This window comes from Coturnix japonica, chromosome 19 (assembly GCF_054131305.1).
Source record: "Coturnix japonica strain WE chromosome 19, WE-NBRP24, whole genome shotgun sequence".
Classification (NCBI taxonomy): domain Eukaryota; kingdom Metazoa; phylum Chordata; class Aves; order Galliformes; family Phasianidae; genus Coturnix; species Coturnix japonica.
Window position 1 is genome coordinate 6,452,096 of NC_140681.1, and position 15,976 is coordinate 6,468,071.

General features: G+C 42.9%; 1 protein-coding gene across 4 annotated transcripts in view; it reads right to left on the reverse strand.

Annotated features, from left to right (window-relative positions):
* The window catches only part of STK4 (serine/threonine kinase 4), a 35,677-nt gene that overhangs the window by 12,719 nt on the left and 6,982 nt on the right, over positions 1–15,976 (reverse strand). For all 4 annotated transcript variants that reach the window (XM_015881517.2, XM_015881516.2, XM_085520299.1 and 1 more), the window contains 2 exons: positions 14,450–14,636; positions 4,206–4,363 (listed from right to left, as the gene is read on the reverse strand). In XM_015881517.2, coding sequence (XP_015737003.1) covers positions 4,206–4,363; positions 14,450–14,636 — 345 coding nt within the window. The remainder of the gene's footprint in view (positions 1–4,205; positions 4,364–14,449; positions 14,637–15,976) is intronic.

Consider the following 15,976-nt stretch of genomic DNA (forward strand, 5'->3'; position numbering starts at 1 on the left):
GCACCAACATTAGGTTGCTAATAAACACTATCCAAATGAATGTTCAGAGAAACCAAAGGCATTGAATGTTCCAGGTACTGGTAGACAACGAGCTGTTCACAAGACAAATGACATCTTCACAGACAGAATACAATAAATTAGAGCCTTTGGTCATTGTAAAGCAGAACGTGTTTACTGTTATTGATAAACAATAAATCACCTGCCCCCTAGCAGTTCCTCCCTATAAATCACTTCCAAAGGAAGAAACAGATGGCTGCAGCATGGGGCTGCTCAGCCCAGAGCTGGGAGGAGAAACATGGCACCCAGCAGAGCTATAGCTCCTATACACTTTTCAGTAAGAACCTCATGCTCTTGCAGACTCAGCATTAAGTCATTCCTCTAAACTGGAAGGAAAAGATCTTCCTCACTGGGGCTGTGAGCAATGTGGTCTGTAGAGAGGTGTCCCTGTCTGCAGCAGGGGGGTTGGAAAGAGATGACCTTAAAGGTCCCTTCCAACCCAAGCCATCCCAATACACTATGATTGATTCTATGACTTACATTCATGACTTTATCACCAACCAACAGCCTTATGTGCAATGGAACAAGCTGAAGACACAAGACTAGTACGCTTTTCTGCTGGTAAAGACCAGTTTTTGTTTTGTTTTTTTACCATTATTTTCAATGTAATGTTTTATCCTACTAACCAGAAGTGCGGTAATGAGGGTGTTATTAAACAAACAATATATCCCAGAGAAGAGCAGCGTAATGGCACACTATCACAATAAACAGAAAAATTTAAGTTTTCTTTACTGCTTTAGCAAATAGAATTACATCCTCAGTTAGGATATAACTTAGGAAGACAATGCCTTCATTTGTTATGCTTGTAAGAAGATCTAAGCAATAGCTCTGGCTAGAACCAGCTTAAACAGAGACACAAAAACCATACTTCTATCAGGTGAATAGAAATTGATGTAATGCCTTCTGAATCTGAAGCCTACAGAGTAATGTAGAGGAGGCTGCAGTTGGGATACCAGCTCTCGCAGTGCAGATAATTCAAGAGCTTCAAGAGATGTGAATACATCTCCAGAAAATGTACTTTATTAAACATAAAAAAGCCATATTTCCTTGACAGCTTCCCAGACTATTGTTTTGTCTCTGAGCAAATCACAACCCTAAATGTGAAAGGCATTTCTGTTGCTCTCTCCCTGGTACCGCTGGCTCCATGTTCCCAGCTCAACCTCCTGCTCCAGGCAGGGGAACCTGCACCAGTGCTGCTCTTGTCAGGCTGCCTTACAGGGCCAGGAGTGGTAGGCTACATCCATAGTAGTAGTAAAAATAGTGAACGATCCCACTTTAGTCATAAGTGACACTGCAACACTGATCTGCTCAGAGCAGTTAAAACTACGAATAAATAACCCTTCAGAAGTGCTTAAGAGCAGCAAACACCGCACAATTAATTCTGCTGCGCTACGGCACCGCTGAAAGATTGGAAAGGAAAAGACTGCATGACATCGTCTAAACAAATCTTTGAGCGTTATTAGTTTAAGTCTGTGCAACAGCATGTGACTAATGTGGATTGGCAAAATGAAATTCAATGACAACGCTGAGGTGTGATTAGAGCAGTTGGGAATTGCACGCACAATGCAGCCTGCCCATTAGCAGCCCACCCTGCAGCACCTTGGGCATCAGCTCAGCCCTAATTTCAACCTTAGAAACCTAAGGCTGGAGATGCATTGGGTTGATGCCAACATAGATGAAAAGCAGGGGATGGTTCAAGCACTGTGTTTAGGAGGAACGGAGTTCATCACCTTTCAGAACAGGATCCTTGGGTTTTCAGCTGTGCAGCATATGGGGCTTGATCCAACCGTTATCTAACACGACATTGCCTTGTGATATAAATAGCTTCTTATTTGCCTGCTTCAGAGCAACAATTTAGTCAAGAAAAGGTCAAATGGTTTTACCACAAGGGAAAAGAGAAAAATCTTCTGTAATTTAATATTGTCCTTTTTTTCCCCTTTCTCCCCCTCCGACAGGAGACCCCAGGTGCCACTGACAGGGGAAGGAGGGGGATTCAGACAAGGCCTATTTATCTAGGCTGCAACAGCACAAAGCAATAATATTTCAGTTATTTCCTGAGGCTCTGGAGGCACTCGCACACACTGAGCTCCTCACTGATCCTGACTGCTGGGAACCCTGCAAACTCTATAGACAGTGCACAAACCTACTTACGTTGGCAGTGCAGAAATCAGTTACAGCTGCAGCCAAGTCCAGGACAGACGTACCTGAAGCATGTAAAGACTGTATTCCTTTTTACTCTGCAAAGCTTAGTAACTGAAAGCATCTATGCAATAAGTGTTAAAAAACATGACTTTTAGCCACAGCTAGCCAACACATGGATCCCTTTTAACCAAACAGGAGAAATCGTTCAGTTTTAAGTCTTGGACAAGGTTCTACCACGGAGTTATTACTTCCACAGCCCAGAGAAGGACCATACAAAAATATAAGGTTGTTTTCAAGTATTTTTCCTGTCCCACAAAAAAAGGAAGCGATGAGGTGTGAAGGCAGCTCCATTATAAGATCTGCATGCAGGACAGGCCGGCACGTTCATAATCAATCCGGAGAAATACACAAGCTGCCTACAGATACTACATGAAGGTGACCCTAGGCCTGATTTATTCCTCCATTTTATGATTTGCTCACAGCACACTGGTAATCTATGCACGTGGCAATACTTCAGCACTAATGGAAACGAGTAAACAAGGTCACATGTGTGTCAAGCAGCTGCCTTGCACATCCTAAAGCCAGCACCTACAGCTCAATGGGTGCTGGCTAAAGCAAATCCCTCTTGCTGGAAACAAGGACAACTGCTGAACATCACTCAAATTAGAAAGACCAAATAATTACAGCACTTTTTCCCTTGGGCCGTATCTTCTGTAGACCACAAAACGTTTTTAAGATGCTGACTTTCCTGGGAAATGCCCAGGAAATGCCACACTGAAAAATAATGATTTATCATTAAATTACGTTGCAGAATGTAAGATTAATGAGACATACTGGGCACCTCACTAGACCGGAATCATGTGCTTGGCCCCTGTGATACGCAGGCTGACAAAGCAGCTTGCAGGTTATTTTTGCAACGCATGTCCACGCAGTCAGTTTGAGCCTTCAGGCTAAGCATGACGTAGTGCAAAGGACTACAAAGAAAGAGTGCAGCAGGTCCCCTCTGCCAGCTGCTCTTCCCAGTCTAAATAACAAAATCAGAGATGCAGCAGCACGAACTGCAGAACATACATAACAACAGCCTGCCCGAGCTGTACAACCAGAACGAATGGCTCCTGCTGTTGTTCAAGCCACAAAGTGAAGCATCTCCTCTGCTGCCTGCCTTGCGTCGTGACAAACAGAGGGAGTTTGCCTCCTGCGTGGCTTTGTGAAGGTGGAGTGAAGCTCACCAAGTGCAGCATGACAGCCCGAATCAAGGGTGGTGGCAGCACGCTCTGTGAGGGTGTACAATGCACTCAGAGCAAGGAGTGCCTGCAATGAAGCATCACCGAAAGGAAACGCAGTGCAGGGAACGGTGTTCAGCAGAGCACGTTTCTTCTGGCATTTTAGCTCACACCAGAATGCTTCTCTCATAAGGCTTCTAAATAATGGAACACAGAACCTACCATCTTTTCTTCTAACTTCTGAAAACTTCCTGAGAATCTATGGTTTGTGTGATCAGAAAAGACTGAAACTGCAGTTTGTAAGCAAAAAGGTTAGCTTGATGCTCACACAGTAACCCCAAAGCTACCATTGAAGCTTGAGAAAAACAAGGAAATTCAATGGTTGTAGCACTGTGGCTGTTTTTGTTGGTGCTTTTTTTTTGCCAAACACTGCATTCAGGATTAATGTTTTCCATCTACCACCCTGAATCCTACTGTTCTATTTTATTTTGGACGTGTGATGGGGAATGAAGGCATCAAATTTTCTACCTTAATGTCCTCAGGCTTTTCTTTTTCCTGTTCACTCTTAAACAAGAAACACACACAGAGATAATGACTGGTTACAATAACCAAGAAATACCTATAAAAAACAAATCCTTCCAAATGACCCATTCAAATGCACTGGTAATTACAAAGCGCTCAAGTTTCCCATTAGTCTGTTAAAACAAGCAGTCATCTTACAGCAGCTCTCACTAAAATTCTTAAGGATTGTCACATCGATTGCATTCCGTAGTGTAGACTTACAAACTCGTAGTCTCCATCCTGTGGTACTTTCCAATCAGATGAGTTTTTTGTCTGGCCAGACACATTCTTCCCAAAGTTATTGACTTGATTCTCCTTCGCCTTCTGCTCAAAGTATTCCAGGAATGATGGTCTGGCTGGCTGCATCGTTTCATCCCTCCCTGGAAATATAAGAGAAAAAAAACAAAGCAAAAAGCACAGTAGTTTTAAAAATATACTTTCAGTTATGCTGCCTTCTATCACACCCAAAAGAGAGTTCGTCTTTTTAGCACACACTAAATCACACAGTACTGCTGAAGCACTATTTTTCAGCAGCTGTTCAGATAGAAAGCTATTCTGAACCATCCAGAAATGGAGAAGGGAAGCTCAAGGTCCACCACACTTGTGATGACAGCGCTGGAACCTTGGGCCCTACAGCTGCAATCTGCCCTTCAAACCATGCCACCAGCTAACCAAGCTCTGCACACTGAATGCTGCAAGGAAGCTGCCACCTACTGCTGCAGTTCTACATCCCAGTCAGGGTGCAGGCTGCAAACATGACACGTGCCAAAACCGAACAGCATTATTTTCCAAGCACAAACCCACATTTATATTCATGAATGGAGCAGTACAAAAGGAAGCCTTGCCACATCTGCCTCACATACGGTTCCTAGGAGAAGTCAGGTTCCAGATTTCTTGGGTAGAAAGTATCAGTTAATTTGATAAGTAGCTTTCTTTTTAGAAACAGGTGGTAAGCATCAAGTTAACTGTTCTGCTTTGTTTTGTGGTTGTTGCTGTTTTGTGTAGTAGTTGTTTTTTTTTAAGTTAATTCTGCTGAACTTATTGGATTACTTGAATAAACCACATATATAAATTAACTGCCCAAATTCAGACTGTGTTTAAGAAACTGGGGTCAATAACAAATGGGTAAGGAAACAAAAGGAAACAGGGCAGTCTCAATAAGTGCCTGAACACACTTTGATTTGGGAGAGCAGCCTCATAAACCCCCCAAGCACCATCACAGGGAAACGCGTTCACCCATAGGGCAGCAGAGCAGACAGCCCTAAGAACAATGTCTCCGCACAACGGGGTCCACCTTGCTCTAGCATTTCTAAATCATCCTTCATTGCAGAAGTACAATGAAAGGAAGGACATTGCTGACCATTAAGAGCAATGAACCAGCAAAACTGTAGTCCCACTGGGTAACCAGGGATGTCATGCAGTTGGTCAGACCACGGATATAAGCGCTTCTCCCATTTCCTCCAGCCTCCACATCACCTGAACCCCTACTCCTGTCACCTCAGTGCGTCGTTACATTGAATGTGACTAGCAAGGCATCAAACAACACACCTCCAGCACCAAACATGCAGTTGAGACTACTCAGAGCAGCTCGCTGGGTCTGCACAGCACACTGTGAGAGAGGACTACCACAAACGAGGTGCTGGGCTGCAAGAGACTGAGCAGTGCCTTCCTCTTGGAAACAAAATATTACCTCCTCCAGAAATCCATTAGGATTTAATCACAGAATATCATTCCTGAGCAGAAAATTGCCATCCAGTGATCCAGAACTCCCCTGGCAAGATGTCTGAGCCTCAGACAAGCGTTCCAATTCCTTGTTCAGCCATTGAATACTTAGGAAGTTATTTGTCTGCAGACACGCTGAAGGGAACACATTTAGTCTATCCCTAGCATTAATTCCCCTTTAAAAACAAAACAGAAAACCTACACCCCCCAAAAAAACAACTTATGCAGAACCAGATCATGAAAGACATCTTCAGACAGACTGCATGAAGGTCAGTCACGAAACGTCTGCAAAGGAGAGAACAGATTTGCAATTGGGAATAATTACTGAAATACAATAGCAATCCAATTACAGCAAAGTGATAAAACATTTATTTAGAATTAAGTAAATACACCACTTGCATCCTGGCAGCCCAGCCCGCGTGAAGCAGGGCTAAGTTAATGCTATAGCCAATCGTGGCAATGTTTAGCACTGACAAAGCTTATCAAAATAAATGAATTCCTAATGACCCAGGCTAATCTATACACAGCTTATTGAGAGCCAGCTTGGGTCTCAAATTTAATTTGGGCTTCCTAGATGAAAAAGCCATTTACATTAAGCCTGCACTGTACACTTACAGAACAACTACTAGCAAAGGAGAATCTGAAAGCAAATGCCCCACACAGCTGACTTCGGATTGCACAGTTTCTTTATGACTGTCGATTCATCCCAGAGAATAACTGTGTGACTTAATCACACTCAGTTCCCCACGTTTATGTTTTACCCATAACTACAATATTTGTGACCAGGTAATAGGGATGGGACAAAAAAGAGAGGTGATGGGTCAGGCTGCCCAGGGAGTGTGGGGTCAGCATCCCTGGAGGTGTTCCAGAGCCGTGGAGATGTGGCACTGAGGGATGTGGGCATGGAGGGATGGGCTGGGGTTGCACTTGGTGCTCTCACAGGTTTATTTCCAACCCTAATGATTCTGTGAATTATCACAAGGCACATCTGAAAATAAGTTTTATTTACTAAAACTTCTGCTTTCACACAGATATGAAACAGGCAGATAAGGAAGCAAATGAAGTGGCAGTGGTAGTTTATAATCCTGAGAGTACCACAGCATTTTCGGCCTCATCAGTGCAAGCAACCAAGATGGGATAGCAGGAGGGTGCAGCAAGAATGGGCTGGAATTTGGGATGGAGGAGAAAAACTGTGGTTTGCTCAGCCCAGACCAGGCAGGAGGAGCACAGTGAGGCTTCCCAAAGCCCTGCAGGAGCCGGAGCAGCCTTCCTGTCACCCATGCAGTGCCATCTTTTCAGAGATGAGCTGCTGTTAATTGAACAGAAGGATCACATTGCTGTACTTTTAAGGTTTTGGTAACAGGCAGCTGAAGACAAAACTCCATCGCTGCTATTTGCAGGATCAGGTGCTGCCAAGATGACACTGCACTAAGCACATCGGTGCCAAAAAGCATTTCAGTTTCCACGTTCGTAAGGTTAGACTAAAATACAAATAGTTGACAGAAAGTGAGATCACAGCTGTGGCAGAGAAGCGCCTTTTATTAGAAGGTCATCCTGCAGTGACAAAAAAAGGCTTCTCTGGGCATTTATTTTGAAAGCTGAGGAGTAGCGTATAAGGTTTGTGCCGTGAGAGCTCTCTGGAGCCATTAGCATCCTGCCATCGAAATGTGCAGTCATCTTTTAGGAGCTGTATTAATTACACAAATGGAACACCACAGCTCTGCTGGAACCAGCCCAGCTGACTGCAGAACTGCAGATTAGGGCTAGGCACACCAAGCACCCGGTACTTGTGAAGTCACGCTCAGCTCAGCCATCCAGTAAAGGACAGAAGCCTTATACATACCATAAAACCTTCCTCATACCCGTACTGCCTGCTATCAATTGTATTTAGAAAAGACCAGAAAAACAACAGCCCAGATGAGCCAGAAGACAACAAATGCTGAGTGCAGTACACAGATCTCTCACACCGAGCAAGAGTGGACAAAGGAGGTGTGCAAAGCCCTCCAGGCATTGCTACTTCCACATGGTACTGCAGAGAAACAGAAATGATAAAGAAGAAATAGCATAGCCAATTAAACCGGCACAAGATTTAGCTTGTCCTCCAAGAGTAAGGAGTGCCAGTGAAAGCAGATCATTCAGAATCATCCAGTCCCAGAAATGGAAATACTCACTTTGTTGATGTTGTCTAATTAGCTCTCACCATTGAAAAATATCAGAAGCTTGTGAGCTTCAAAGGAAACCTTCAGAAGGAAAGTAGACTTACGAGTCCTTCTATCTGACTGCAGGAGCTTACTGAGCAATGAAACCAGCATTTCTGCTTTTCTGTACGATTACTCTTCTCGATTTGACAGCAGAAGGATCCTCGTTTTGTTACTCTTCCCCCTTCAAAGCGGTATCTATCACCAGCCAGAGTAAATCCCAGATTCATACAGCCTACCATGAGACAGAACCGGAACCTCGGGAACACATCTACTCTTTACTCAAGGCACTTAAGTTAATACTGCATTATTTAACATTCCTACTCTCGAAGCCACAGTGAGAGATTTCCTCCCTTCTCTCATAGACATGGGAAACAGCCCAGTGAGTGGGAGCAGCCAGGAGATCCCACCACAAACATGGTTTGAACCACTGCTGGATCTAGCCATAGATTTTAAGAACCAGCACTCATAACAGTTTCATAAGGGGACCATTCATCTATAAAGAAGGCAATTTAAATCAACAACCATGAAGTGATGAATTACTACATTAGCAATATCAAACTAAAATCAGATACTCGGTACATGAGCACATATTTGTCAAGATTCCAGGAAGCTGCAATCTTTAGAAAGACAACTGTTGTCAGTTTTGGAAGATATTCATGTTTGAACAGGATGCCAGGAGCAATGAGATCAAATGTTTTAAACCAACTCACTTGCACTAAGGAAAGTACAACCAGCTCCTTGAACAAAGCCCAGGAAGATAACTTTACAATAGAATAATTCATGATCCTTCAATTGCTAAGAACAAATTACATTCCTTCATTCCTGAATATGAGGTATATGGGTTTTTTCTTTCTTTATGTGATGATGTTAGCAAGTTCCCCCAGGCTAACAAGTCATCTTGGAGTTGGACTCAAGAGACCCTTATGAGTTCCTTCAAACTGAGGACATTGTATGATTCTATGACTTCTGTGAGCAGCTCAGAACCGAGCTCTGCACAGACACAGTGAACACCGCTCTTGTTCACTCTAAATAAAATCTTGTGTCAGACTTAAGGCCACAAAGAGTCCCCTGGGAGAAACAGCTGTCATGTACACAACTACACAGACCCTTTCACTGAGGGATCAAGATCCACCGTAAGGCAATTGCTTTGGTTTGTCCTTGCTGTCAACAAGCCTGCACTTCTGCTAGAGCTACAAGCCCTCTCACCTTCAGTCCAAGTTTTATTGGTTACTTGTGCACATGCACTTGCTCCTCAGCAAGTCTCAACCCTCAGGCAGCCTCAGTGCTCACCCTCTCTCCTAACCACTGTCCCCTTTATTCATTTACTTTAATTTAAATAGCTCTCACGTCCATTTTCAACCTCCATTTATGTGGTTAAAATAAGCACAGATCTTCCACTGACCTCTCGTTTCACAGCCTTAGTCCCCTGTAGTCTTAGCACTCTCTGCCTGCTTTGGTTTGAGTTATGTAACTTCGAGGCAAGTTGCTCACGTATCTAAGATGCACAAGACAGTGCCTGATCATTACGTACAAGCAACACTTCATTAATATTAACATTTCCAATGGAACTGTAGTTTTATTTGCTTCAGGCTATTTCTTGGAGATCACAGATGAACTCTAGCAGCTGGACAGCATAATTTGTACCGTATGAATAGGACTGAGTCACTTCATACAGCACAGCAGAGAGATGCCAATTTATTCAACCAGAGCAAAAAGTGCTTCATCATTAATGAATTCAACCCGTGGCGATAAGAGCTGAAATCTCCTCACATTAAAAGCAGACCGCATAACACTTGATACATGTCAAAGCTTATGAGGATGAGCTTTCCCATAATTATGGCCCATCTCAAACTAAATCAAAGCAGAACGTGTCTGACAGACCCTGCGATTACAGGGGAGCTCCTGAATGACCGTCGGTATCAATGCTGGCTATCCTAACTCATCTGTTTTAATGAATGTAAGGCAGAGATGTCTAAGGAATAGAGCACCCACACACTCATCCCAATCTGTGGTGTACAGAATTGCTCTTTCAAGAGGAGGAAAGGCTTTTATACTGTGAGGGTTTCAAGACCAGACTGCCTCCTCCTGGATACCCAACGTTTCTGTTAGATAAAAAAAGCCAGAAACACTACAAATTTACAGCAGCTTCCTTTCTCCTCCTCCACAGATTTCCAGTGCACACCTATATCTTTCCCCATGCTTTATTCTGACCCAACAGGAAGCGAGTTTATTGCTGGAAGAGAAAGGTAGGTCACCTTTTGCCTGTACATATGTGCAAGTGTACCTAGGCATAGGAAACCAATGCACTTGAGTGGTTCACTTCTACCCTGTCTCATGGTTGAGTCTCCTGAAATGCATTACCTTCAAAATGCCATTCAGTACTTAGACATACTTCCCATCTTCATCAAGCAAAACATCTCTTCTGCTTTCAGACCCCCACCATCACCAATGCAGGAGTGCTTAATAAGCTACGAACAGCAAAAACAGCTGTGCTAAACACAAGCACCTCTCTCTCCAGTTTCGGTGTCTCTGAAAATACAAACAGATCATCAGCCTCATCTTAGAGCTCTATCAAACACATCAGCTGAAGATGGATCAGCACCCAGCTCTGATCCCAGAGGTAACTTCTTGATCCTTCAGCATGAATATAACCGCTGCTCCAACAGTGGAGGCCATACACAAGTCCAACACTCTACCAGTACTCATGTAAAGGGAAAAAAAACTCCCTCAAAAATGTGAGTATATACAGCTCCTCCCATTGATACACTGCCCTTATGTCCACTCAACCTAATATTCCTGAACAAATGAGGCTGCCTGCTGTTTAATGTAAAGCCTGCCAGCAAGCCTGCTATTAAGATGAAAGTAAAAATACCAGCACATATGGAGGACTTGTCTGGGGAGATTTATATTCTCCACAGCTCAAGAGTGGCAGCATAATGCTTCTTACAGTGAGAGGAGAACTCAATCAATGGAGGTGTTTCTATTAACAGTGTCCTATTTAAATGCATAACACAGAGAACGGTTTATGGTCCAATTATGCCTAAATGGACCCGTTTACTTTAAATACAAAACTGTACCGCTGGGCATTAATAATGCTAAGTAGTAAGAAGCTGCTACGTCTGCAGGGGGAAATGGATGCAAAACATATCCAATGTCTTTGATAAAACATAAAGCTATTCCCTCCAACACCTACATTATCCACTTGGGTAACATGTACCTAAACAACCTCAGCCAACTACTGATGTGGATCCATCTATTGCTATCTCAGCTGCATGCCATTCATATATTACTTGAATATTATATTAATGCAATCACAAACACTTTGCTATCCGCATTTTTTTTTTCCTGTTCATTTCAAGTTACTGCTACATCAGTCACTGCTTTATATGACAAATTACAGGTTAATTTGGGGGTTGGAAAGCTTCCAGAACCTTGGCAGCAACACTTCTCCAGTTTAAGCATCATCCACCGTACACCCTGCAAATCCACCAAGACTAATGAGCTTATTCTGGATCATTTTCCTAATAGGAAATTGCCAACTTTGCATCTCAGCTCATTTAATTTGCTAATGAAATCCAATCTCCCCTCAAAAAGAAGAATATCTGTTTTAGAGGACACAACCAAGCCCAGCAGTGTGGATATGGTAAAAGTGTAACAAAACCAAGACTACCCCTAACTTTAAGGACCAAGCCCAGCAATTTCATTTTAAACATTCACTATTCAGAGCATTCACATGCACACAACATTAGCAGGGTAGTATTAACTGTGTTGTTAGGGCTTCTGGTCCATCTCCACACCAGATGATCACCACAATGTGTGCCACGTTAACAACAAACCTCACACCCACAATTTCATCCTCTCCCAACCCCTCAATTCGTCTTGACCCAAAAACCAACGGCTCAGCTCACATCACTGCTGACAGTTCTTCATTCTGCAGCATTACCTCGTGCTTAAACAAGAGGCACTTTAACAATGGAAATTAGACAGACTCAAGCACTAGATAAACTAGATCCTATTCCTCTTGGATCCAATCACATTACAGCCCAAGAAAGGCAATATGTTCATCTGCTTTATTATAAAATTATCTTCTACTTTTTCAATTGAGAAGACAGACTTGTGCCAAGTTTCCGCTATCTAAAGACCTACAGCAAATAAAGAAGAGTGGAGTAAAAGAATACGCTGCAGAGTTTACCAGGGCTATACATTCTCACACAGAATAATTAAGAAGATGATTGCAGGCCTATCCATAGTTCAAACTTATTGCACTGCCAAACACAATGGAAATGCCTCACTGCAAATCATCGCTTGCCTGCAAGTCCTTCAGCTGCAGCTCAAGTCTTCACAGAGCAGTTAAATTGCAATCCATAAGTAATCTGGTAGCTATTGATTTGTAAGTAAAATGTGTCACAGTGCAATTTAGTATCCGCAGTTTCATGCAATCACTTGAGTGCTTTGAAAATGCATATGAGAATGTCGCGGTGACATTTTTTAATGCTGCCTGAATGCTTATGTTGAGCATCCAAGAAAAAAAAAGCCAAGCAAAGAGTTTAAGCAAATGGAAGTGCAGCTCAGTTGACTACAAAACAAAAAGAACTTTCTTCATATCATGTACAACATTGCTACAACATAAGGATGCTTCTCCTCTGAGCCTGAAATGTCACGAGCTGACTCAAGCAAGAATCACTTGGGAAGCCATCAGAACTTGTTTGCTGGAGATTTCTAAGACAAGGCCATCTAATGCATTGCATTGCAATGTCTTAAAGATTTTTACATTAAAAAGAAAAGGAAAAAACAAAGGCCAAACTGCAAAAGATGGGATTTTGTTCTCATAAGAGCAGAGTGTAGCTCAGAAGCTCACAGTCAGGAAGGTGGCACACAGCCACCCCAGGAAAGCTCATCTCTCCTGCTAATGCCACGCAAGAAATATCTGCACTTCTTTATTGATTTAAAGCAGGTTTTATTGTGAGTCATAACACAAGCTGCCAAGTAAAACACTGACTTCTTCAAAAATATGAATCAATGGAGCTTCTTCACATTCAGCTGCTTCCAAATACCATTATTACTTTTATGTTAAGAATCACAAAAGGAATTTGCTCCAGAGAGCTCTGCATCAGGCAGATGAGCTTTACAGTTAAATCAATTTAACTGCACGTTAAGCAAACATGAATATGGAGATGGCTGCAAAACAGAGCTGTAGGCAATTCACGTGGAAGATACCTGCAAGCTGCTAAAAGACACTGATCTTCAATGTGCCTAAGAAACCATTACAGAACCTCTGTGTGCAGGAGCAAGAATGTCAGCGTTATGGTGCTGGGGAAGAAAGAGGGTAAGGTGCAAAGGAAAAGCCAAGTTTCAGTTTGGTACAATCATATTCATTAGTATCATATCTACTGGAATTCAGTTACAGCAATGCAGCACAACCCGCAGCAGCGAGCTGAGCACAGCCGGGTTTCACTGGATGCTCCTGTGCTGAACCTCTCACCATGGCAGTGGTACCAGTGTCAGACAGCACTTGGGCCCCGGGCTTCCAAGTGCTTCCTGTGGGATGCAGAGCTGCTCCAGCACTTCTGCTCCACGCCTGGCTGCAAATCCCAGCCGCAGAGCTACGCTCTTAGAGCTTGTTCTGGAGCTCCCTCTTGAGGCTAGATGCTAAACCATATTAGTAGGCAATACCCTCCTGTTTCTGCTCTAAATCCATGCAAAGGAAAGGTTATCACATGTGTCAAAGCTCTGCACACGAGTTTCTGAGTTACAAGCACTGCAATCTTAAAAAGAAGGTGAGAAAATAAACACCTATTAAGCACAAAGATCAACTGAAGCACCGCTGCGCTGCTGACACAGCTCTGATAGCCACTGCAGGAGCCCCATAGATAATCATAGAGTCACGAAGGTTGTGAAGACCCACAGGATCACCCAGTCCAACCATCCACCCATCACCAATAGTTCTCACTAAACCACATCTTTCAACACAAAGTCCAAACCTCCCTTGAACATCTCCAGGGTCGGTGACTCCACCACCTCCCTGGGCAGCCCATCCTACTGCCTCTGCTGTAAATCATGAAACAGAACAGCACACACAGTTTCTATTCACACAGAAATAGTAACTTCATTTGATACAGAGGTGCTAACACATCCCGTTCTCTTTGGCTGAGCATTAAAGTCCTCTCAGCATCCACCTGCCTCCTGCTGGTCACCTCACTCCACAAACACCCAACAGCATTATTCCCCTGGCTGTGTTGCATTGGCTGACACCTCCCCTTCTATTCCATTTCTAAAGCACTGGATCAGTGTTTGCTAAAGTCTGCCAAAACCCTGGAGCAGGTTTTGCTGAAATCTCATGCTAGGAGAAAGCAGTATCCCCTCACAAACACTGGAGGGCACCCACATAGGTCTTGCACAGACTACCAGCAATCAACATGGCATCACTTTAAATCTTACACCTTGTGATAAGGCTTACAGTCTTATCAAGTGTTTCTCTATTGGGATGGAACAAATTTCAACTTGAGCGCCTCAGAACAGTTTGTTCAGTTGAGAGATGCTTACTTTTCATGGTGCCCTCCTCCTCTTCATCTTCGGTGTTTATGACCATTGTACCCAACTGGGATTCCAAGGTGCCATCGTGTTCTATCATTGTATTGGCTCCATCACTCATCGTGTTGACCACCCTGATGGTACCGGTCTCATCTCCACTCGCCCTCACCATGGTACCCGAATCAGTTTCATCTTCCTCCTGTACAAAGATACCAGAAGTACGTTTTTACTGATGGTGGTGAAGTCCAAAGAAAAGTGGTTGTATTCACAGAGACTGGAAAATCTTACTAATTCAGAGATCTTGACAGAGACAGATGGAAACCAGCAACATTTTATGCTACGCACTAAGGTCTCTCCCTGATACCTCCAAATAAGTAAGGAAAACTCTTCATACTGCCAAAGTGTGAAATAAAAACAGAAACAATCACTGGAAGTTTCTCAACAGAACCAGCATCTCATTGCTGACCTGGTGAGCCAGCCCTAAATAGACTGCAATCCTCATTCAGTCAGCAATGTTTCTATTCGCTCTGCCAGTTATAACAGTTGATTTAAAACCCTGTCTTAAGTAATACAGTTCACTGAGGAGGCATTCATTACCAACAACAGCTCTCAGTCTGTATTGTGCGTGGTATACCATAAGAAAAGCCACTACCCTCCATTTTATAAGTCTGCCTGCAACATTTGAGTGGTTTTATTTCTATAAAATTCAGAAGCACTGAAGAAAACTGAACCAAAAAGGAACTAAATTATCAAAGTCCAATCAATTTTTTGTACCAGATGAAAACTATTTCTTACCCTACCATTTATTAACGGGTATCAGTATTGCAGAAATTGAATTATTGCTGACAAAATTCAAGTGACTGAACCCACAAGAAAAGAAACTTCTGAAACAAGTTCCATCAGTAGTGAAGAGTGAGGTCCAAATGACTACAGTCTACTTAGTTTACCAGCAATGTGCAGCTGGACAACAGCAATAGAAATCAATTCCTAAACCTACAGCAGTGGTACCTGTTAAATGTGGTAAAACAAGTTTCTGGGCACCTCATCCTGAAAATTAACATTGAAAAAATAAAGCTCATATTTTGGTTTGATTAAGTTCACAGTTCTTTAATCTATGTGTAAATGTTGGGCTTCCTGGTCTGAATTAGTGACAGAGGGAAAACAGAGAGTATTCCAGCTTGTTGGGCTAAACCTACCCCAATGTCACTGGCAGAACACCTTAAACATTCTGGTGTTCTACGCATTTTCTTTGCTCTGTTAAGCATGTCTGTATAAATGCATCTCCAAATATCAAAGCACGTGGAGGGAAAGACTATATAAGATGTTAATGGAAGAGAAGTATGTTTTATGTGGAGATGAATGGGTGAGAGGAAGCAATAAATTCCTTTGCTACACATCATTTAACAAAGAACCACAGCAGAAATTTCCACAGCACTTCCAAAGCTCTTGAGAACACTTTTCTGCCGGCAGACACAGAGAACAGAAGCTTCAGGAAAACAAACAGGCCCGGACAGAGACCACTCAGCTCCTCTGCAGAGA